Source organism: Gouania willdenowi, chromosome 14 (genome assembly GCF_900634775.1).
Source record: "Gouania willdenowi chromosome 14, fGouWil2.1, whole genome shotgun sequence".
Classification (NCBI taxonomy): domain Eukaryota; kingdom Metazoa; phylum Chordata; class Actinopteri; order Blenniiformes; family Gobiesocidae; genus Gouania; species Gouania willdenowi.
In genome coordinates this window covers 25,702,135-25,725,755 of record NC_041057.1, presented here as the reverse complement: position 1 = coordinate 25,725,755, position 23,621 = coordinate 25,702,135, and the positions used below count along the sequence as shown (strand labels likewise).

Here is a 23,621-nt window from a genome sequence, read left to right as displayed (position 1 = left end):
TGACACCCATTGGCCTCACAAAAAAATAAACATGTGGAATAACTGATGACACATTACAAACACCCCACTAATAAGCATTTGCCAGTCAGCATCACAGATATGCACACTGTTCACTTTATTTAAAAACAAAAAAACTTTAGGACAGTGGACCGTTTCCAAATCTGGTATTGTGAACATACATTTTCTACCAAAAAAAAAAAAAAAAAAATGTTATAACCCAGCATTAAAAATTGTACAAGTCAAGCAACATTTACTAAAGCACGTCACTCAGATTTTGTCAATACTTTTTCAATGGTACATGACATTGGAGCTTCTGTTTACTCTGTTCCATGAACAAAACATCACATTTGGAGATTGTTTAGTTGTTGTGTGTGGTCGCAAAACACAGCTTCAGTGTGTACGGACAGGGCCCACCTACAAGAGAGAAAAAAGCTATAATGATCCCTGAGAATTAAAATGTCCAACACAAATTACACACTGTTACTGTGTGTTAGTTTGACAGGAAAAAGACTTACTGGGGTTTTCCATTTGATGATGGTTCATTAGAGCAAGAGCTTCCATAGCATCATTGATAGATTCCCACTCCAGGAGTCCAGATATGCTTCTCTCACCTGTTGTATAACACAATAAATAATTGCACTACAGAGGGCTGTGTAACTGTTTTCATTTGCAATGAAAACAAAAAAAAGATCAATTAAACTCTATCTCAACTGCAGTTAACGCTACACAATATATCATTTAAGCATCGTCATCGCAATAGTCATATTGCCGGACCTGCAATGTTTTTGCACACATTTGTCCAGTGAAAGTGGCTGTGAGGCAAAACTGTGGGAGGACAGAACTGGCACAGCTACTGGACATCTCCATGAACCAAACGTTTAAAAACAAATGTCACAAGTTGTGGGAAGAATGATTCACTCAAAGGTTTACAAACAGGATGGATGCAGAGATCAGTGCAGGTTCATTGTTCCAGAAGATGGCAGCAGGGCAGTATAACAAAGAGCAATTTGAGTCATATAGTGACAATTTCTGTTTCATATGGCAATATAGATCACAGGGTTAAAGCAATCACAATGTCAGTTTTTCAACTATCGTGCAGTCCTAACTCCAGGCAAACAATGAAGCCAGTACTCACTCTTTACAGGAAAGAACTTCACTTTGGTAGGTGTCTTGAGCTCCAGTTCTGCACAGAGCTAGGTAAGAGAAAGGTGTTTCAGTCAATCTATGAGTTGTGCTGTGTCAAAGATCTTTGTCGAGGTGTGACTGTAGCGTATCTTACCTCACCAAAGATCTCTTCAGTCATGTCTGGCTTTGCATTGAAGAAGTGTAGAACGTTACTTGGGTGCTGAATTCGATTTTTGGCTGCCTGTTCTGGGGAGGAGAAGCGATTGTTGCGATAGCCATGGAAATCTTTGTAGCTGCTAGTGTTGTCATCCAACTGGTAACACTGCCCTGGCACAATTGCCTGCTGCTTGGAAACGCTAGAGAACAAAAGAAAGAGTTAGTGCTTGGAGTCATTGATAAATGTTCTATCATGCATTTAGAGTGTGTTTTAAGTGTTCAGAAAATACCCTACCCTCAAAGCCACTGGCTGAAATGTTGAAAAAATTAAAATATATCTTCGAGCATCTTTTCAACCAAGAAGAAAAACTTTATATTATTCTTATTACTGTTTTAATAATATCAAAATCAACACTGATTGACAGTATTTGTTTCAACCGTTGCACAGTAGTTAGAAAAGCACGAGTTAAACTGATGCATCCAACTGCTCTTTAAGTGCTTTTTCACTTCTCTTAGTCATCACACCCGAGGACAAAAATTATCCCCCCTCAACAGCTACAAACTGCTTATCCTTTGAGTGGAAAACTTCCTCTGTTGTTGCCTCTTCCCCTTATAGCTTTAGTAGTGCACAAGTCTGTGTAAAAAGCTTAATGGAGTGGATTTTTTAGACACAAAAACTAACTTCTGGAATACATTTGAACAATATCAGTCTTCTGGAGCTGTCCACTTACCAAACATTGAGTTTCTGTCCAAACAAAAAGTTGCTGTTAAGGTGAGAAATGGCTCTGTCAACAGAGTAACAGTCGGCCATCTCTACCATTGCTGCTCCGGGCTTGCTCTTCATGAACTTGATCTGAAGAAGAGATTTACACAACAGTATTTAGCCATTATGAACCATCTGGGATCCAGGGTATGACTGGCCATTTGACAATTTTTAATTTTTTACCGCTATATCTAACTATAAAAACTGTTAACCTTGCTTTGTTTGGTATTATTTTTTCCACAAAAAACATCAAATTCAAACAGAATTGTTTTTGCTTTTTTACTGTGAAAATCTATTTGTTCAAGGAATCATTTTGATCATGTAGAATGGATATATACATTGTCATTTTCAAACACACAAGTACAAATTTATAGAACAAGGCAGTTATATACACAACAACTTACATAATAATAGAGGAAATGCCTCAGGCCACATTTTTCACAAATCATCTAAAACAACTGTTTACAAAACATCACAATCACATGGCACAAATTATTTGTGCCACTGCAAGAAACAGTTCATGACTATCACAAGACCGAGGGACACATCACATGCCTGGCACTCCCAGGGTATGTCAACACCTGTTGTCCACCAGGAGGCAGCCTTTGGTGGCTTTTTGACCATAATCTGTGGCTCTGTACCAGTGGGTGTTGTTGCAGATTGTTCTCACTGTGTCGGTACCAAAAACACTAGAAAAAAGTCATTTGGACTGCAGTAGGACAGGGTCTTTATCTGGATCCCTGCTGTTCAACAGCCTTCTCTGTTTGTAGGGTTTAGCTCAGGGACAGGGCTCTGCTGCCTGAGCCGCTGAAATCAGAACCTGTTACAGAGATCGCTACACGGACGGGGGGACAGAGAGCATGCAAGAGTAGGATGCTCCTCTTCCGCTACTTGTTCTTGTAAAACAAGAAGGATTACCCACTTCCTTGTCGACCTCACACTCGGAGTGACACCAGTGTTTCCACGCGCACACACGACTCTTTCCACAGCAACCAAATATTAAGCGTTGCCTTTGAAATTTTCACTGGTTAATGTTGTACATTTTTCCACCAATAGGAAAGAGGTGTATTTTTTGTGCTTGGAAACATTCCTTTGGCGAGAGAAAGAACGGCCCATTTACTATTTGTCTGCACCAAACATGACAAAAATAATCAGGAAAAGTGTAATTTTTTTTTTTTTTTTTTATAACTTAGCTTATCAAGATAATTCAAAAAATTGTATATAGTTTTGAGTCAAACACTACAACTCATTTGTATAAAAAAATTAGGAGAGGTCGTAAAAACTCACTCGGTCATTTTTAGTCTGTATGGGACTGCAAGTGCTGTGAAAATTATGTCTAAGGAGAGGGAACATTTACCAGCATCAGATATCAGCTTACCAGTTACTTCAGCCACATTACCAAAAAAAAAAGTTTTACAAATTTGAACAATATTTTGGCAGAACCACAAACTATGGTTGTAAGATAGAACAGTGTTCTGTACTAGAAATGGTGCTTTACTCTGGGGAGTTGTTGATATTGGCATTGTTTCAGGCAATTTTATTTTACATGCCTGGTATAAAATCAATTGTTGTCACATGTCTTTTGTATTCTGTTGGACTGTCCCATTCTGATATTAGCCTGAAAATGAATATCTGATTTAAATTTCCGGATTTTCCAGTTTTTTGGGTTTTTTTCCAATTCATTTTTTTATTTATTTTATTCAATTGCAGAATACTGTAGATACAGGACTCGAGACTGCAACCAAAACACGACAGTTGTAACGGGACATCCCTTGAGATTTGTTTGGACGCCCCACCCCCATGCCCCACCTCTTGAGTCGAAGGACTCAATGATGTTATCAGTCTACCTCTACAGTGATGATGTCATTAGTTAGAACGTTGGAACATCAGTCCCATCTCTACAGTGACGACGTCCCACCTTCAAACACAAACTCATTTGGCCATCCATGAAAAAGCAACTTACCCTCCCTCTTTTCTATAGCAGTACACACTTCATACAGACAATGCATTAGTATTAAAAAATAAATAAAGTAATAAAGAAACCATCCATTTGAGCACTTACCCTCTCAACATTGCCATAGAGACAGAAGATGTTGAAGACCTTATCAGCGTTGATCTTGGAGGGGTCCAGACCATACACCATGAGAACTGGGGAGTCAGAATGGGCACCATACTCAGGAGGTGGGAGGCCATATCCTGAGCCATATCGCTGGCCACCTCGACCACGTGCACCTATACCTGACCCCATGCGGTGGGGAGGAGGGGGAGTGTAACCGTCATCATTGTAGCCATGGTAACCTCCATGTGGACCACCTGCATTGAAAATAAAAACAGATCAAGTCCTGTAAACTGAAATCATCAGTTAACAAAGTTACGTTGACTGCAGGGCTCGACATTAATACAGTCAAGTGAAAACTAGTGTGGCAAACACTTTTTGCCAAAATGGCAAGTTCAAAGGAATCTATTCATAACTCGTCAGAGCGGAGCCGCTCTCAGCTCTGAAAGCGAGTTTTTGGACCGACGAGTCCGCAGCTGCCGTAAAATGTGTGTGGAGGTGCTTGTTTGGCCCATCAGTGAAGCTGGGTGGTAACCTGGAGTGCACTTTCAACATATGGGGAGTTATTCCACGTAGGAGTCAGGCCAGGGCCGGCCTTCCCGACAGGCAACACAGGCACCATCTGCTTGAGGGGTGCCAAATTACACCAACCCAAATTTATTTATTATTTTTTAAATAATTTAAAAAGGTATAATAAATGTGATACATACCATTTACAATCACTATGTTTTCTCCTAATTTAACAAAAAATCTGTAACTATACAGTACCTGCTAATCTTCTGCCCATATTCTATGTAGTTTTACAGCGGTTTGCAACCAAGAAAAGGACCATTACCGCCCATTCTGCCCATATTTATATTTATTTTATTTTCATTTTTGTTCTATTCTATATAATTCTACTGTGTTGTTTGCACATTATGTTCTTTGGTTTTAAGATTTGTGTTACTGACTACTAAACGCAAACAGGAAAGTAGAAATGTCCTTGTACTGAAACGTTTACATTTTATTCTTACTGTTGATTGCACTGTTTTGCATTTCTTTAGGGTTTTGCACCATTTTTGCTATTGTTCCCTCAAGACATTTGCACTTTACCTGTAGGTGTGATATTGTATTATTGTGCATTATTCTAAATTTCAAATTAGGTTGTATTTTTTGTTGTGTTGCAAAATTGCACTGTTTTGTATATTTAAACTAAGTAATGTGTACACACTGTGTATAGACGTGTTAAAAAAAACAACTTTTATTCATTTATTGGGAATGGGGAGGGGCTAAGTCCACTCTTGCCTTGGGCATCGAATTACCTAAAGACGGCTCTGAATAGGGCCATAAACCTTCCCACCATAATGCACCTTCTTATTACCGTATTTTTCGGACTATAAGGCGCACTTAAAATCCTTTAATTTTCTCAAAAATCGACAGTGCGCCTTATAATCAGGTGTGCCTTATGTATGAAATTAATATGTCAAAATGTTTTAATACAACTTTGGTAAACTATGAAGCTGCACTGCTTGATGGATTTTTGGCACTTTAAGGCTACCGTAGTCAGGCGCCTCGTGGACTGATGTACCTGTACTGTGCTTCAACATACTGAACTGAAAAAGTGAGTGTAATGTTCTGTATTTTATGTATTAAACGTGAACAATGTTGAGAATTATCGTTAATGAGTTGTATAAAGTTTGACTTACCAGACTAATTTGTTTCACTTAATGTGTCTTAATAATAGTAACAAACCGGTGCGCCTTATGTATGAAAATAGACCCAGTCAGACCCATTCATTGATAGTGCGCCTTATAGTCCGAAAAATACGGTACTCATTTTCATGCAAAATGTTAATTTTTGTAATCATTTTGTTGTTAACTTTTTTAAATTGGGGGAAAATATATCTGTTTTTATTGGTTTTAGAAGTACAAATTTGTTGATTATGTAGCTTAGGAACAAAACTTTTGTTGGCTCCAAGTTATTTTCTCATCACTTCTCATTTCAAAACACTAATAAATGGATTAAATTTTTAGTTGCTGCAGACAGTTGAGGTGAGTGTGCCAACTCGCATAAACTGGAAAAAAAAACACAAAATATTGATATACTTTGATAGTTTTTGATAGCAAAACAAACATTGTCTTGTTAGCTTCCAAGGCAAAATGAATAATAACATATACACACGTTATACAATTACTGAACGATAAACCATTTTCCATAAGTAATATATTTTAGTTTTCTAAACAAAATCTTAACATGACATGAGGTAGATTGATGCCCTAGTTGCTCTACATGACAAGAGACCTTTGAAAGCCCTTTAGTTGTACGACTGGTCGTTTACCATAATCTGGTGGGTGGTCTCCCAGAAGAGCTGGCTGCCTCGGGCGTTTGTTGGGATTGCCATTGGGATCTTCAAAGATTTTTTTTTTTAAAAAAAAAAAAAGAGGAAAGAATTTTACAGTAAATATTTTGTTTCCCATGTTTTTACAGACACCTGACAGGGGATATAGCATGCTTAAAGACAGACCTGTGACTGACATGCCAAAATAATGGTGGGTGGGGTCTAACAGACAACATAATGGAGATTTTTAAATAAGAGTAAAATATGACTTTTACAAGATTTCATCAATTTCTACCGCACTCTGCTTACACACACCTTGTGATTTGTTCCAATTGCCATCGCCATCAGCATCTGTGCAGGTACACATATACAAATGTCAAAACCTTTACCAGCATTAACTAACCATCACTGTACATAATTAAAAAATGGAGAAAAGCATCAATGCTGTCAGCAGCATTTGCAGTTTTATTGAATTTCACAGCCTTTACAACCGAGAGTGAAACTCAAGTAAATGTGCATAAACCACGTCAAAAGGAACAGTTCAGGAGTATCCCATTGAGTTTAATTCTACTTGAAGCTTACGCTTGTCTTTTAAAACTATATGAAAATATTTTCTAGTTAGAAAAAACTGTTAACCCTACAGTTTTATGTGCACAAGGATAATTTTCTTTGAGTTTAAAATTAGCAGTTTTTTTGCTTATAATGGTCAGAACTGACCATTCCTGATGACCGTGATCCAAAATTCAAATAACTGCAGTACAGGTAGAGCATCAAGAAAGATCAACTGTTGACAACTACATAAAATACTGCAGTACCATTAAGTGTGAGTAATATCATTTTCAAAAACATTGGCTGCAAGTCAGGTGGAACACAAGTGTTTTAGTTCATGGACTAATTACTTGCTAATAATCAAACAAACTCTCCAAAGGAATGAATGAAACAAGCTACTAAAAAAATATGGGATCTGGACAACTACACAAATATCTCCCAGTGTACTAATGTTAAACTAGTTTTGGAAAACATTCACATTTGTGTTTCAGTTAAGACCTTTAACTTTTACCCACAACGGCAGATGTTTCATTGGTGTCAGACTGTCAGTACTTACAGCACCACATATGGAGCAAGGGACACAGGGGACAGGTAGGGGGGCAGTCCTCATGAAGGGTGCTACCCGCCAAACTCTGACATCAGCCTCAACTCATGTTCCCTCCTCAGTCTTTCCACTCTTCTTTCTTTCCTTGCATTTCCACAACCAGAGACAGAAGGTCATCCACACGCCCATGCTCGACTTTGTCTTGCTGCTGGTTGCTTTTCAAGGTTGCTGTAAGACGTTTGTTTTGCAGCTTACCGTGTTTTGACCAAAAAGCAGGGCATTTGAGAATGGGCTGTCAGTCCACAGACACAGTGAGCCATACCTGCATCACACAGGAGGTGTTAAAGGCATCACTAAGGGCCAGTGTAAAAAAATAAAAATAAAAAATAGAAAGAAAGTCTAAGAAAATGGGAAGCTGAAACAAAGTAGAAAACATTACAAAAACAGCACAGAGAAGGAATACAGGGAAGAGGAAAGACGGTAACAGCACCAGAGCCCATGAATGTAGAGAGCTTTGTGGAAGGATTTGGGATCTGTTCGCCTCTGTGCTTGTATGCTTGAGTGGTATCTCATGCTCATGTCTTCACTGGCCCCCCTGTGGATGTTCCTTCTGCTGCAAAAGTGTCCGTTTAAATGATGCTTGTTAGATTGCTTAATGGCTGTCAGACGCTTGGAAAGGGATTCATCTGCGTGACGATGTGCTGTCGTGGCAGCTCAGCTTGTGTGTTGCCCCAGGTTTTGAGCTTGCTGTGTTATGGGCAGAGATGAGAGAGAGTGGACGGTATGTGGTGTCATCTGTTTCCTGGTCAGGCTGTGTGTCTGACATGTCCTCTGCAGTTTCCTGTGGTAGTGTTATGGCAGGACGCATCATGAGAGCTGGGAGGTGGCTGCAGTGGCCACACAACAAACACCTGCCCTCAACATCAATGTGTTGTGTCAAGACTGAGGATTCCTCTGGGCTCTGAAGATGATGTGCTGGTGAAGAGGTGGAGGCTGATGCTTTTCAATGTATCACATCAGACTGTAATGGATAAACGAGCGTGTCTGTTCGCATGGCATCAGCAATGATTTTTTTCCCCCCTCAAAATGCAAAGTGGATTCCCATGTCGGGTGGACAAGATGTAGTGACGAGCTTGGAATAAAAGAGAAGTGAGTTGAGGTTGTGTTCCGGTTTTGGATGCCGCGCTGTGTCCGATGTACGCCACAAAGCAGATTAACATGAGGCGTGGCTGTGGTTGCTGTTAAGCCATGGTAGCCGCTGTGTCTGCGTTGGGGTGGAAGTAAGACTGTGTAAACTCTATACAGTGAGGACACAAGGAGTACCTCTGGGCCAAAAGACAACACGACCTCAGAAAATGGGAATTAAAAAAAAAAAAAACCTTATCCAATCTGGTCCTGATGTTGCACATTAACAAACATGAATACAAGGTCTGAAGTATAGTGTTTTTCAATTGATTAAGTCAATCAAATCATTGTTGCATTTGATACTAGTCTTAGTTAGGTGAGGAAAAAAATAAAATGAAAACTTCATAAAGTTCTATGGATAAGGGGTTAGGAAGACGTTAGATTCCTTCTTTGCCTTATTACTATGTTGTGGAAACATTTTCTTCTTTATTACAAAGAGGTAGAAACTCACAATGCCAACAAATAAGCCATATTTAAAAGAAAGCAGATTGATTATGACACTTAACATTGGAAAGTCACAGACAACCAGAACCCAGAACAAAGGGCTGTCTTGGATGCACAAAACGAGTCCACAACACAGTGAAAAAAAGGTTAAAAACCGTAAACAGCATGGATTTCAGGATAGCTGGATTTCTTTTATTGTTATATTTGTGCAAATTATTTTTCTAGGTTAAGTGTGGATGCAGTTACTGAAGCTTTAATATTTTCACAAAGGACATTCACTGCAACATTATTTAAAGCCAACCATTCTCATCAACCACCAAAGCTGTAAAAAAACAAAAAAAAAAAGGTGCGCGTTGTTGGCTGCTTAGAGGTGTTGACATTAGACAAAAAAGATATTTCATTTTGCACTGGTCCAATTTTTAACACAAAGGAGGAAAATTATTTGATTTGAAAAAGATGGAGCACAACCTTTTTAACGGAACACTTTGGTTGTGATATAATTGCATGTAAATAGGGTGAATAAATGTGTTGTTGAACTTGAGTGTCAATACTTTTACAGTGATACAATGAAGACATTTAATGATGCAGTTAAAACAGTGAATCCCTACAATCTGATTTAGGAAAACAAAGCCAATCTGAAGAATAAAAGATTTGACTGCATCACTATAATGGCTAAATTCCCAAACTTGGATGCATCTATAATAAAGGTCCCAGGATCTGCTATATTTTGTGATTTAGTGTTTTCTTTAACTGACCCACTTTAACTATTGCACAAATTTTAAATTAAACTGTTGTTGAAAACTACACACCCTAGCAATAATTCTTCTTGATAATAAACAGGTTCCAATTAAACTACATACAAAAACAGTATTAAATGTTTACAGTTTACATCCTCAGAGTGGAAGAAACACTTAAAAAAAAAATATGGGCCAATTCCTGAGACCCTTAAATACAGCTAAATCTAGACAAATTAATGAATCCACGGTGTGAAAAAAATCTCCACTATGGTTGAATGAAAGGTAAGAGAACTGTGTTCACTGCATTAGAGTTTGCAGGAATGTGACTGTGTGACATGCTCTACTAACAGTGTGAGCTTCAGAAAGTAGTGAACCCGTGTGTGCTACAGTGATGGGCGCAAATGGTAAATCCACATGCAAGATTTCTCGACTGAGACCGGCTGCCCTTTAGGTTGCTCCTTATGTCCTTACACTGTATCTGCTCTGTGGTGAGGGAATGCATGAATGCTGTGATGGCGTCACAGAAGTATTGCCTGAGAACACCAAGTTTGACCTGCAAACTTTCCTTCATGATCAAAGGCAATACCCCTGGAAGCACTGAATCTGAACATCCAATACAATTTTTTGAGAAGAAAAAGAAGGAAAAGGGGGAGGGAGTGGGTGCCAGGACATGTGCATTACCGTGGCCACCAGGAGTCGGGTTGGAGTAGTCCCATGTGTCCTGGTCATTTTTGAAGACATTAAGGCGAGATGGCTGGAAAAAAGAATTTGCATTTCAATGATCAAACCTCCATTTCTATAATGTGAGGGCAAGTTTTATGATATGAAAAATAATTTGTTGCAGGTAGAGATCCACTCACCTTGGCGTACTCAATTTTCAGAGTGCAGCAGCCAGAATAGATGTCTGCCCCATTCAGAGAGGCCTTTGCCCTCTGGGCACTTTGGACCGAATCAAACGTGGGGGCACTGAGTTAAGGTGTAGTCTGGTTTAAAGCTTGTACAAGCACAGTGAACATGTTTAGCAATCACATACATTAGCATAATTCGCAGATAATAAAAAGGGAATCATGAAAAGGATATTCCACCATGGCCTGAACACCATTCTTCCTGAAGATGACAATCCTTTGGACTGGACCACAGTTGTTACAAACAGTGTAGAGAATATCCTGTAGAAGGACAAAAGCATTGTTAAATGCAATGTGCATTTTGTGTATTATCGTGAAGGAGGGATCTAAGTCAACTCAATATGTGGTGCTACAAAGCCTTGCCTATTACCCTTGCACAGGAAATGGAGAACATAATTTGCTTTGGAGGGTTTACAAAAACTAATTACGTAAATCAATTGAAGCTCTCAGTAAATTTTTAACACCATCTTATTCTATATAAAATAATGAAAAATTAAAAATCATGTTTATATCCAGTAATAAAAGTGCCAAACAATACTCGGTTTGTGCTTAATCTTTATTACTATCATATATTTCACTATCGCCAAGAGGAGCCAAAAACTCTCAGCTTGCAAGCGATACACCCAGAGCAAAGGAAAGTTTGATTTCTGGCTCAGATTCTGTCACTCTGATGCCAGACAATCTGAGATTGCAGTTAGACATTGCACCTATGGCAGCCCTTCTCAAATAGTAGGGTGCCCCTTTTTTTTGCTGTACTATAGTTAAGTGTTTCGTTTCCGAGCGACGGACAGCAAACCGACACGTCCCCCACAAGCACACCCGTGTCAAGCTCGTTGCTTTACAGGGGAGGCCGAGGGGCACGGAGCGACCCAAGCCGTCTGCGGGGGAGAGAGAGTGAGAGACCCGGACCTCAACGGAGGAATCTAGGCGTCAATTACAGACATTACACCCCAATCACGCTGATAAGCTGCTAAAGCACTGTTAGCATCATATAAGGTAGCATACTAGATTGCTCAGTTTAAAAAAAGACCACACCATAGCAGAGGAGCTGATAATGCCTGCAGCATTAGACATGGTCTCCATCCTGCACAAATTGTTTTATTCTTTTTTGTTTTGTAGGTTGAAGTGTTTTATAAACTGCGCTCCAGTGTTAATGTTGCTGGGTAATTTTAATTTATTATCATTATCTATTGAATTAATTTTATTTTTCAGTATCAAATGGTTCAAGTAGGTCCAAATTACCTGCAGCACTTATATATATGTAAATAACCATCCTTTATTATTATTATAGTCTTTCGGGTTTGTTTGTTTTTTGTTCTTCGTACCAAACTGTGAACTGTATATGGTGAAAAAAACTGATTTTGAAAATATTTAGTGTAAATAAGGATTTCATTTTTTCAAATTGATGCGCTTTAAAACTTTTCTGTTCCAGACTAAAAAATTATGTTTTAAAAGTTATTCTTTCATGCAGGTTGATCCATATTTCTATCTTTATTGTTTTCTTTAATGTTAGGATACATTGTTATGCAGAAGTGTACATATAACAATTTTATAGACAAATTAGACTATAGAGAGTGGGGGGGCAGCGCAAAATATTTTGTTCTTCCTGGGGGGAAGTAACAGAAAATAATTGAGAAGCACTGACCTAAGGGTGTGCAATCTGTTGATATTAGATCGTGAAGGATTAAACGACAATCTGCTAAATAATGGTGATTGTAAAACCGTCTGCAGTACACATTTTTATCCTCGCGGTGCCGTGTCTGGGTGTGCTGTGTATGGGCCACTGCGATATGGCACAAAGGTTTTTAAAAAATGTTTGAAAAGTACCCTGACTTAAAAAAGCTTTTTTAACCCTTTTTTCCCCATTTAAGGTGATGATTTTAAGTGAATTTGTTTGTTTTACTGGTAAATAACTTGAAAATAGTCTAAATTATTGGAATTGAAAAATTGTGATCATTATTTTACAAAGAAAAATTGTGATAGGACTTGTTTTCCATATCGCCCACCCCTAATTGCACTTGAAGGATTAATTAAATGTGTAATGCTATATAACTCCATAGTAGAGCTGAGGCAAAAAATACGTACACGCAAAATATGCGCGCCGATGCGTCGTCTGACCAAAACAAAAATGGCAGCGCTGGAAAATAACGCGAGTGGCCCCTCCGAGTTTTAAAAGTGCAAGGCAGTGAAGGCACGCACACCTTCGTCGAAGGCAGCTGTTCCCCGTAACCCTCGTCCTTTATCCCGGGTGTGACCAGATGGCAGCGGGTTGACGGGAAAAAAAGGAAACACCCGCCGTCACATCAGCGTCAGCAGCACACGCACACCAAGCCAAGCGTAAAAAGACACATTCTCCTTACAACTGAGTGCATAACATCAAATGGCTTTAACCATTAAAATATGAACCAAAAAAGCTTTGCTCTTTTCCTGAGTCAGGGTGGGAAGTTGCTCTACACCAGTGGTATAGATATAATATATAGAGCATAATGATAGAATGAATGAGTGATAACACATTTTAAAGAATTGGATTTTGTAAATAAGTGGAATAAAACGGTATTTAGTGGCTCCTGAATAGATTTATTTTTATAGTTATCATTTCGTGTCACCCCCCCCTAGTGTGGGACTAAAACAGACCCTTGTATTTTCAGTTAATGTTCTAATCAAGATCATTTACGTTGTCTTTATTATAATTATAATTTTTTTTAACTAAAAATGAACATTCAAAAACCCCATATTTGTTCATTTTCCAATTTCTCCCTCTTATTGTTTGTTGGAAAAGCACTTTCTGTATTAGCATTTGGAATTTTGAAATTAGGAAAAATGTGAGTAGCAGAGTATTACTTAAAGTTGCTATTTTCATGTGAAAGAAGCACTTTTTTCAGTAAGCTAGGCCTGTATGTTTTCAACATTTATCTTAAATTCTGTTGGTTCAGGAAGGACACCATGACAGGCTACCGGCTCCCACTGCCGTTTTATTTTTTATTGATTGCTACCTCTGACTCTGAATGCATTATTTTGTACTTGAACTTTATTTTGGAATTTTGAGTTCAAGAGCAATAAACATATTGCAACATCTATAAATTACTTTTAGTCAAAGGGGAAATAATCGACAATCAAATCAAACTGGAAAAATTAATCGTTAAATAATTGCTAGATTAATCGTTCAAAAAAATAATCGTTTATCCCAGCCCTACTCCATCATCTACCATAGATACTATCAGCAATGCAGTGAATGTAAAAAAACCTCAGACAATCCTACAATATGTGTCACAACTAGGTGTGTGAAAAAAAAATCAATTTCACAATATATCACGATTTTTTGGGTGCCGATTTTAAATTGATTTTTTTATTTAAACAATCAATTTATTTTTATTTTTTTTAATATTTGGCAGTGTGTAATGCGTGCAATATTTATGTATGCACAGATTTATGTATGAACTGATCTGATATTTTCATATAATCTGTTCAGATCAGTGCTTAAACTGATACAATAGGATAAATAATTTTCTCTTATTTTTGTGCATTATCAGTAATTCAGGGTGATTTATCCTTAATGTTTTCACTTACAGTTGTTACAATGTCATCATTATGTTGTAATGGTTACTTTGAGACTTCTACGCAGTAGTTTCAGTGAAAATAAACTTGTTCCACTTTATTTTATGATGGCAGTGTGTAACACTGCTTTTTCTTTTTTTCAGTGATAATGTGCAAAAACACTAAAAATAAATAATAAATAGGATGTTTTGAAGCCAACAGTTTTGACTCAATTTGTCCCGTGAATGATCAATATCTTCTGATGAACATATACAGAAACTTGATTTTTCATCTCTACGTTCAATTTTGATATTAACTGGGTAGAATATCACGATATATCGCGATATCGTCTCGTGACCCACGAATCGCCATACGCATCGTATTGCAACATCCTTGCCAATACTCACCTCTAGTCACAACCCCTATGGTAATTCTGTGAAAAGCAGACTGAAAATGCGTGAAAAGCAACAATAAATGCTAAATTGAACATTGAGGAGGACATAATGTAATGTGGAGCTGTTAATCTTTGCACGACTCGGCCTGCCTCTTTTTAACACAAGCTCAGGTCGGGCACTACTCGGTAAATGAATGGTCAGGTGATGTGTTTTGATTAGCATGAGAAAAGATGCACAAATGGATGCTTAGGAGGTGAATCAAAGGCTGGCCTCTGACACATTATGAATTTTGTAAAAAAAATGAATTAACTTCTTCTGGAGCCGCTTGTCGTCACATATGCAGAGAGCAGGTCGCCAAGTTGTTTGTGTTACAGCAGTGTTACCACATGCTTTACAGTAGAAGTTAATCAGTACTTACCGAGAAGCAGCACTTTGAAGCTGCTGGTTATGTTTATAATTTTATGCAGAATAAGTGACTAGTAAATAAAGCTGTTGATAGTGAAATAAAGCTAAGCGAGTTATTAAAGAAACTGGACTCGGGTCATTCTACATGTGCGTGCACGGATGTCAATAGTGTAGGGCTTAAAGAGAGATCGGCTTCAATTGGGTTTGGATGGGTTCAGGGCGTATTCTGTCGGGCTCGGACCGGGTCTAATTTTTAGGCCCAATTACTGCTCTATTGTGATGCAATTCTTCGTGTATAAAAGGTGTGTTATTTTATTTAGCATCAACATAAAAAATTGTGTCATGTGGCCTTTAAAACTGAACATTTGTAATCATCTCAATATTTCAAAGGAATTTGACATCGTTACATTTACTGCCAGCATTACCGTGGTAATTGGGTAGATAGGGTTGATGATGGTCAGCAGAAGCACAACATTGACACGGCTTTCATCTAAGTCTCCCGGCCGAGAGATTTTTTGACTGGTGGAGTAGTTGATGAAGGCAGGATGGCCAGCGATGTACACCTGGTTCTCTGCGGCATAGGTAATGGCCGTGCTGGAGCCGTTCATGTCCTCATACTCTACCAGGGCCTGGCGCTTCTTGGGCATCATCACCACATAACTGTAAGCACAGAGTTAACAGTGTAGTTGATAGTAGAGCAGAAACATGGTTAATATTCACCAAGACCAATAGTTAGCCACATTGCTTTGTTGTCATGGCTAAGATCAGAATGGGAGGCACAATGGGTTTGGAAAGGAAAATACTTCAGTATTAATACAGACAAATTATTAAAAAATATTTGGAGAATATCACATACACACCGTCTTGTTTATAAACTCAACCAGTTTTAAAAACAAAATTCAGTGTTCAATGCAACTGCATTAAAAACTCAAAAAGGGTTAATGCCATCGGTTTTTTTAAACTGTCTGGTGGGTATAGATGGAGCAAACAACAAATCTAACGAATTGTGCAAACATTTTTTATATTTATCTTTACAGTTATAGAACAGATTTAAAGAGAAATATACAATAAACTAACATTAGGAACTCTTGAATCGACTAACAACACTATTGTATTGTAGGGCTCGACTGCGAGTAAGAATTCCATCTGGTTGGTGTGAGTAAATACATTTTAATTCCAACTCCAACACAGACACTGTATTGGACATTGTGGGTAAAGGTTGCCCCCTTTAACAGGCTTACGCTGGCTTTCCACTAAATGCGTAACAGTTCAGTACTAACTGGCTGCATCTGTGATGCTCACTGCGACAGTGGGTATAGCCAGATCCCACAAATTCATGTGCTATTGCTGTATTCTCTAAAAAGAGAACCACAAACCATATAGAGTTTACTTTTAATTATCAGTGAACAACGTGCTTCACCTGTGGTTTCTTCAGGTTTGCCGAGCATAATCAAACAGGCATACACAGGTGTGTAAAATACACATGGTCACGTGACCAGTAATCCAATCAGTCAGTTTAATGACACCATTTCTGTCTGTTTTAGCAGGTTGGTGGACACTAGGGGTGGTTAATAGCCCATTCTCACAATTTGATTTAGATTGAGGTCTGGATTAAATTACAAATTCATTATCAATTTATTAATGGTTATCAATTTGTTTTTTGATTGTCACTAATTATCTTCTATTTAACATCAGTCAGCTGTTGAATTATCTGACTTCTCTTAAGTAACAACTCAAAGCTTATTTAGTACTGTATCATGTTGATGAAATATCCCTTTTTCTTCTGACAGTCCAAGGTTCAGAGGGTCACACACCCACCTCTCTCCTTCAAAGCAGTCTCTCTAGCCTTGGGTAATCTGAACGCCCCAACCTCCAGACAGCCCCAGCCTTGGGTTGCATCAGACTCATTTTACCCTGGTATTTTGGCCTCCCCAGCTAAGCACCGCATCTCGCAGCCTGCTCCGAGGGCTCAACAAACTTGCTGTGGGGGCGCTTGTGGCGGATGTGCCAGAGTCCGGGGTGACCTCTCCTTATCGATTAATAACAGTCAATAAAATTGCGATTTTCAACTTTTTTCATTACCACTACCGGACACAAGAGGGGGCGTGTGAGCTGCTCTCCTTTGCTGTACACCTGTGAATAGGGACTTCAAAGATTAACTAAACCCCAAAACCTTAATCCTGTGCAAACACCCACAGTCTTGAATTCATTACAGTGCGTGGTTCAGGGGACTAAATTAAATGGTTATAGTGGTTATCAAGTGGCGGCGAGACACTCACACTTAACTCATTGACTGCCAAAGACGTCTAAAGACGTCAATTGTGTTTTTGGCTGGGGTTGCTAGGAGACAGTGTGACCAAGGCCTCCTGTGAATATCGAGATTGTACCATGATGTAGTGACCAACTGGTGACATGTAGGTGGCAGGAGCACACTTTTGGATGAGAAAACACCTGTGCTGGGCCGAGCTCAGAGGAAGTCAACTTCCCAGCAACTCACACTCAACCAGAGCACGCGTGGAACTAAGTGGACTATTGAGTGTCGCGATGGTGAGAGAAAACGATAAAAAAAAACGGGGCAAGCGGTGAGACTCAGCATGTCCGGGAGAAGGAGGAAGTTGCGTGTGGGGAGAATGACAGGGGAGAGATTTGGAGGAATGCCAAAATACAGTAAGAAAACCATTCAATTCTGACCCAAATAGCAAAAAATAAACATTTGCCATCAAAAGCACGGTCTCAATGTTTTTGTAGTTTTATACAAGGAAACCAATGTTGAGGTGTCATTAAAGCAAAAATAAAATTGCTTCAAAGTCAAAGACAACTTTTTTTTTTAGAAAAAAACTCTCTCAGCTTTTTGTCACAAACTGGCAATTTGTATGAAACTTGCCTCTATTCAACTGCTGATTATGAAAAAACTAAACAAGCTATTATGGTCTTGAAAGATCAGTGAACATCATCTAAAAGGCATGGCAATATGAGGTTGGCTGTTACGAAAATGGCTGGCAGTGAATGAGTTAAGTGTAAGTAGACCCTAAAATTACTTTTTTCTGCCAAATACATATATGATTAGGTATGAAATAGTGTAGTTTATTGAGTCTAGTCCCACTCTTCACATTTTTGTCTAAGTATTTAAATTTTGCATTTTTAGTTGTAAAATGTCAGAGTGACTGCCCTCTATGGGTTGAACGCCAGCAACTGAATTTTGCTATAGGTGAGATTAGATCAGTGACATCTTTTTGGATTAATACTGTCACTAACCACCACTGTTGGCTGCGACCCTCTTATAAAAGAGGGGGGGGACTGGTTTCCTCTCACAGCCATAAGTGAACATTGATTGACATCCCCATGAGGAATTTTGGAACGCTATGGGGGCTGGCCTGCTGTGACTGGGTGTGTCTTAAGTACTCTAGGAACAACTCCCATAAACACATTTTTTTAGATTTCATCCTAGTGGCAGGTCAGCAAAAACCTGGGGGTAAACTTGCACTTTAATACTGGTCTCTTTTTTTTGGACGGGGGTTTTGGCTTGTGCACGGCCTGGTGGTGGTGGACGCCTGAACTGACTTTGATCAATAGGTTTAAGGATTTTTTGCCCACGCTGAATAATTTGTGTGACGCTTAAGTAGTAAATACAAATATATATTAGAAGGGTAAAATATAATTTATATATTTATTAGGATATAATCACTAGGGTTGCCAACTTTGGTCGTTTAGTCGACCAAAGAAAATGTGACTCTACAGGGCCACTGGTGTGTGGAAACAAATCAGGGCAGATACCCCAGGCTCCTTCTGGCTGCGAAGAGACTCCTCCACGCCCGCAGAGCGCATCTTCTCCAAAGCGGCCTTAATGCTTATTTCCAATCTTATTGTTCACCCATTTATATTACCATTTAAAATGTGACCTGTATCAGACTCCAGTGTGGATGGTTTGTGGCTCCAATCTGATCTGTGTGCGCATCGTTGCGTTTGTCTCAATGTTTGTGTGCAGTGGACATGGAGAATGAATGAGCAGGTGCAGGGGACAATGTGGGAAAAGAAAAAGCGAAAGAGGGAATTCTGACCCTCTGTTCCGATCAGAGGACAGTGCACGGACAGCTGCAGCACGGCACTTTTTTTCCTTCTCATTTCTACGCATGTCAGTGTTGGTCGACCAACCATTTTTTTGGTTGACTTCAGCCTTAATAAATCACTGCTTTCATTTATTATACAAATATATTTTAGTAAGGTTAGTGTAGAGCCCTGTATTGTACCAATTTATACAGTTGCAAGGCAAAGAAATATATTAACCTTGTCCCTAATAGCTCCAAATGTATTTCTGATGATGTGGTGGGTAGTGTTGAAGATATACAGTATATTCAAGATATGAGTTTTCGATTTTGGACATATGGAAAATTACAATATCACCAAAATCGATATTATATATATATATACGAGTATTTTGACACAAAATAATTGTGTATTTTGTGTCAAAATACTCGTTTTAGCAGACTGCTTTTGCTGATTCTCGGATTGCTGAGTGCTTCTTAACCCAGACCATCCCCTAAACAAGCCACACTACAGAACTCACTCACACGTGCTGTTCCTCATAGGAAGAAAGTGGAAAATATTGTGCATCTATCTGTTAATAATGTGTCTGTGTGGTATTTTTAGTCAGCAAATTTAACCCAAAATTGTAATTCTGATAAGACTATTTAAAATAAAATTATTGAGATTCATATCATACTAGTGCAGTGCCTATAGAAAGTGTGTCCTGCTATAGAAAAGTGGGAGGTTAAAGGCGCAGTATGCAACTCTCAGATCCCTCTCTCCCCGCCGCCCTCTTGCCCTGCCTTTAAAATGTCCAAAGTCCCTCCCTTAGAGGAGCTAACGTAGCCCGACAGCAACATCACAGTAATATAACATGCACTGTTAACAGCATATTACTGTAGCGCTTCTCTCGCTCTATGTGAAGCCGCAACAACACAGTGTCACTTACAGCAGCCACACGGAGGCTGCTGCGCACACATGAACAACACATGCACTACAGAACTCTAGTGTAACAATTAAAAATCAAACAATGTAAATCAAGCAGCAGTAATTGCCTTTCAAGCAGAAAAGTTGCTAATTCCATCTTCTTCTCCTCCAGACCATACACTGTAAAAAAGACGACGCTACAGCCCCAGGAAAGAGGCCGGGACTGTGAGCAACAGCTGTCAGACAGCCCATCAAACACAATCCTGGCTCTGATTGGTTCTTTTTGCTCGGTCGCGTTGCATTCTGGCAATCTGCCAAAGGCTGCAAGAGCAGCAGGGGGGGCTCAATGAGTCTGTTTTGGTTTTTTTCACACAAACTACTAGTTTCATGTAAAGATGTCCTTACATAGTGACAGCATTAGCAAATATGACAAAGGTGCAGACTGTACCTTCAAGGAGCTTTTTCAAGGATGGTTTACAAGGGAGCTTTAATTCTTCTTTAATTCAGAATAAAAATGTTAATTATTTTTAAACTGACCTTGTAAACACTAAATTCCTATTGCAAATATAATTTTGAATTACACACACAATTTACTATTATTATTATTCACCTTAGTTACAAACATTGCCCACTGAGGACACCTGCTGGTCAATATTTACAGGGTGTATTTTTTTGTATATTAGACCCAATTTAGTTGTTTTTAAAAGCCTTTTGTGACTACCTGTCAACATTGAGCTGTTCTGCAAAGCTGCATGCAAGACAATTTCATGAAATAATTTATGAATAGTATCATGGCAGTCCAAATAAATCCAACTGCACACCCTTGAACCAAGCAGCAGCCATGTTAAAAGATCAGTCTGATCCTGATGCGCTGACATATTTGAGGAACACACACACTGAGACGTTCTATATTTTATAGATAGATGTCACCATTCTGAGAAAAAATATTGAGATATGAGTTTTGGTCCATATTTGCGCGCACGCACACGCACACGCACACACACACACACACACACACACAGAGAGAGAGAGAGAGAAAATGTAATGATAAAAATGTAACATCTTCATCTTGGCATGTTTGAATAATGAAATAAAATACACATTGCTAACATCCAGATACCTGTGTGAATAAATGTGTTGAGCATTTGTAAATCCACTGGGATCTGCAAGTTGTTATGCATATGAGCACGTATTCTAAAGTTAAAGGGGACATATCATGCTAAATCCACTTTTTTAGCCTTTAAATGCATTTTGATGTATATTTAGATTGTTTAGAAGCACAGAAAAGTTCAAATTAATCTCTTCAGGTGCTCCGTTGATATCTTTATATTCTGTTTTGGTCATATTTTTCAATCTGTTTCGATTTTTCAATTCTCTATTTTTTGAACAATAACGTCAGCGGAACTGCCAAATTAGGACACCGACTCCAGGCCCAACACTTCGAGCAATCCGCCATTTTTGTTTCTCGCTTTTATTTTGTAGTCCAAGCTCCAGGATGCAGAAGTTACGAGAGGATAAGTCAAAATGTTTGGTTGTTGGATGTAGTAACCCACACGCTTCATTACACCGTCTCCCAGCATCAGAACCTTTTCAAAGTGCCTGGTTGAGTTTTATTTTTCACGGAAATGTACCCACATCTGTGGGTAAGGTCATTTTTGTGTGCGCAGCACTTCAATGATGACTGCTTCTGCAACCTCTGCCAGTATAAAGAAGGATTTGCGGAAAGACTTTGTCTGATTGAGGGTTCAATTCCTTCTATCTTTGGAGACGACGAACAGAGCACTTCGGTAAGCTGTAAATAACGCTAAAAGTGTGATGATAAGACATCCCTGTCATTGTTTTGTTAGCATTAGCACCGTCTTCATATGTTAGCGCTGTGTGCTCGTTTTAGATCCTTGATGATATGGCCTACGTGGTTTAATTTAAGTCTAAAGTTTTCATTAGTCATTTCATTTTGCCGTTTTTGTCTTTGAAAAGACTGTATTAAAATGCATTTGGTGACGTTAGCTTGGCGCTAGCATTAGCTCGGTGCTTGTGTTAGCTCACTTGTTAGGGTTCTGCAGGTTCATCATCATTTTCATCTCGCTCCGCCGGGTCTGATTCTGGCTCGAACATGTAAAGCTGGATGGACAAGTATTCCGTTGTTGACATTGTGTAAATAACGTATGAATAAACTTTTTCTGCGCCGCTACATAGCCATATCTCTTCTATCAAACTACAAAAATGGCCGAGCAGGGTGGAGTTGAACCTGGAGAGGGGGCGGGGTATGAAGTGTCTCATTTGCATTTAAAGAGACCGCACCAAAACGAGTTGCTCTTAGAAGCACATCAGAAAAGGGGTCTGTGGAGCTATAATAATGAGGAATTCAGACCCAAGCATTGCAGTTCCGCTTTATATAGACCACAACTGTATGATTTATATCTAAAAAGGAAGGATTTAAAACCATGATATGTCCCCTTTAAATCATATTGTTCAAATATCACTTTTACTTATTTGCATTAAAACAAAAAGGAAAAGTTTATATTGCCATTCTCTATAATGTATTGTGTCATAATTGTTATGGTTCGGCCCGCATGAGGTCAAATTGCGGAGTATGTGGCCCTGAACTATGACGTTTATGACCATATGAGATCGACATGGAACTTCGATCAAATATTATATGTGAATGAGACTATTAGACTAGGGAACTTTATTAATCCATTAGTGTTGTTAAATTCTACCTGACGGTTCCAAACTCCTGCAGGGCCTCCACCAGGTCAGACTCCAGGACTCCGTCCACCAAGCCCCTGATGTGGACCACCAGGGAGGGAATCGGCTTATGAGGGTCCTCGTAGCTCTCCTGGAAAGCAAGCAGCACTGCAACTGATGAATAGGCTGGAGCTGACGTGAATACCGTGTTAAAAAAAAAACAGACATGAAGCGAAGACACGTTGGTTTACTTTATTAGCTTGCGGTAGTTAGCATTCCATGCAGGCTAGCTTAGCAATAGGGAGTGCCCTCCTTTATCCATTGACCCCTCGTTTCTCGCATGTTAAAGCTCTACCAAATAATCCGTTTTTTAAATTTACATTCAATTAAGCAGAGACGACAAAACCCCTCACCGTCGTCATTCCTCCTTCTTCCGTTTTCTGTCTCTTCGTTGCCCTACCGCCGTCTCCGTAGTATCGGCCTGCTGCAGTAGCCATGTTGTTCCGTCCTCTGCCGGGTTGCTGCTGCGTTCACGGGTGTGTGGGAAATAAGGATACCTTAAGTGACGCGAACAGCAACACTTTCTAAACAATTATTTGCAAAACGTTGTTTAATGGACTGTGGGGTATATCGAATGAAAGACTGTGTATATATATATCAAGCATTAAACTAAGCACAAAGGAGAGAAACAAGAATTAAAGGGTTTGTTGGAAAAAGAAAAACTATAGAAAGAGTCACATACATTAAAAAAATACTGACATTATTGTTTTCTTTTTACATTATTTTTGACATGAAAGGAAGATGTACAGAGTAAATTAGTTACTAGGGATGCAACAATTCACTCAGCTCCCAATACGATTCGATTCAC

General features: G+C 39.0%; 1 protein-coding gene across 2 annotated transcripts; it reads right to left on the bottom strand.

The window, feature by feature from the left end:
• Nucleotides 1-91: 91 nt before the first annotated feature.
• LOC114475226 (heterogeneous nuclear ribonucleoprotein L-like) lies at nucleotides 92-23,305 on the bottom strand. 2 transcript variants are annotated; one of them, XM_028465893.1, is made up of 15 exons: nucleotides 23,167-23,305; nucleotides 22,786-22,904; nucleotides 15,541-15,775; nucleotides 10,957-11,042; nucleotides 10,737-10,833; nucleotides 10,558-10,630; nucleotides 6,733-6,768; nucleotides 6,418-6,486; nucleotides 4,283-4,357; nucleotides 4,107-4,192; nucleotides 2,013-2,134; nucleotides 1,280-1,481; nucleotides 1,136-1,193; nucleotides 516-611; nucleotides 92-414 (listed from the first exon to the last, which is right to left on the bottom strand). In XM_028465893.1, exons 1-15 carry the CDS (start codon nucleotides 23,248-23,250, stop codon nucleotides 359-361), a joined length of 1,494 nt encoding a protein of 497 aa, XP_028321694.1. In that variant the 5' UTR covers nucleotides 23,251-23,305; the 3' UTR covers nucleotides 92-358. The 2 variants fall into 2 exon arrangements, with proteins under 2 accessions (XP_028321694.1, XP_028321693.1); XM_028465892.1 differs by having other exon boundaries at nucleotides 4,107-4,357.
• Between the last annotated feature and the right edge of the window lie 316 nt (nucleotides 23,306-23,621).

Excerpts from the sequence above, each read along its gene's own strand:
- LOC114475226 (XM_028465892.1), bottom strand. The coding sequence starts at position 23,250 with ATGGCTACTGCAGCAGGCCGATACTACGGAGACGGCGGTAGGGCAACG. Across the intron at positions 2,135-4,106 it reads TCTATGGCAATGTTGAGAGG|ATCAAGTTCATGAAGAGCAA; the intron begins GTAAGTGCTCAA and ends TCTCTTCTTCAG. Across the intron at positions 1,482-2,012 it reads GGACAGAAACTCAATGTTTG|CGTTTCCAAGCAGCAGGCAA; the intron begins GTAAGTGGACAG and ends TTTGTTCTCTAG.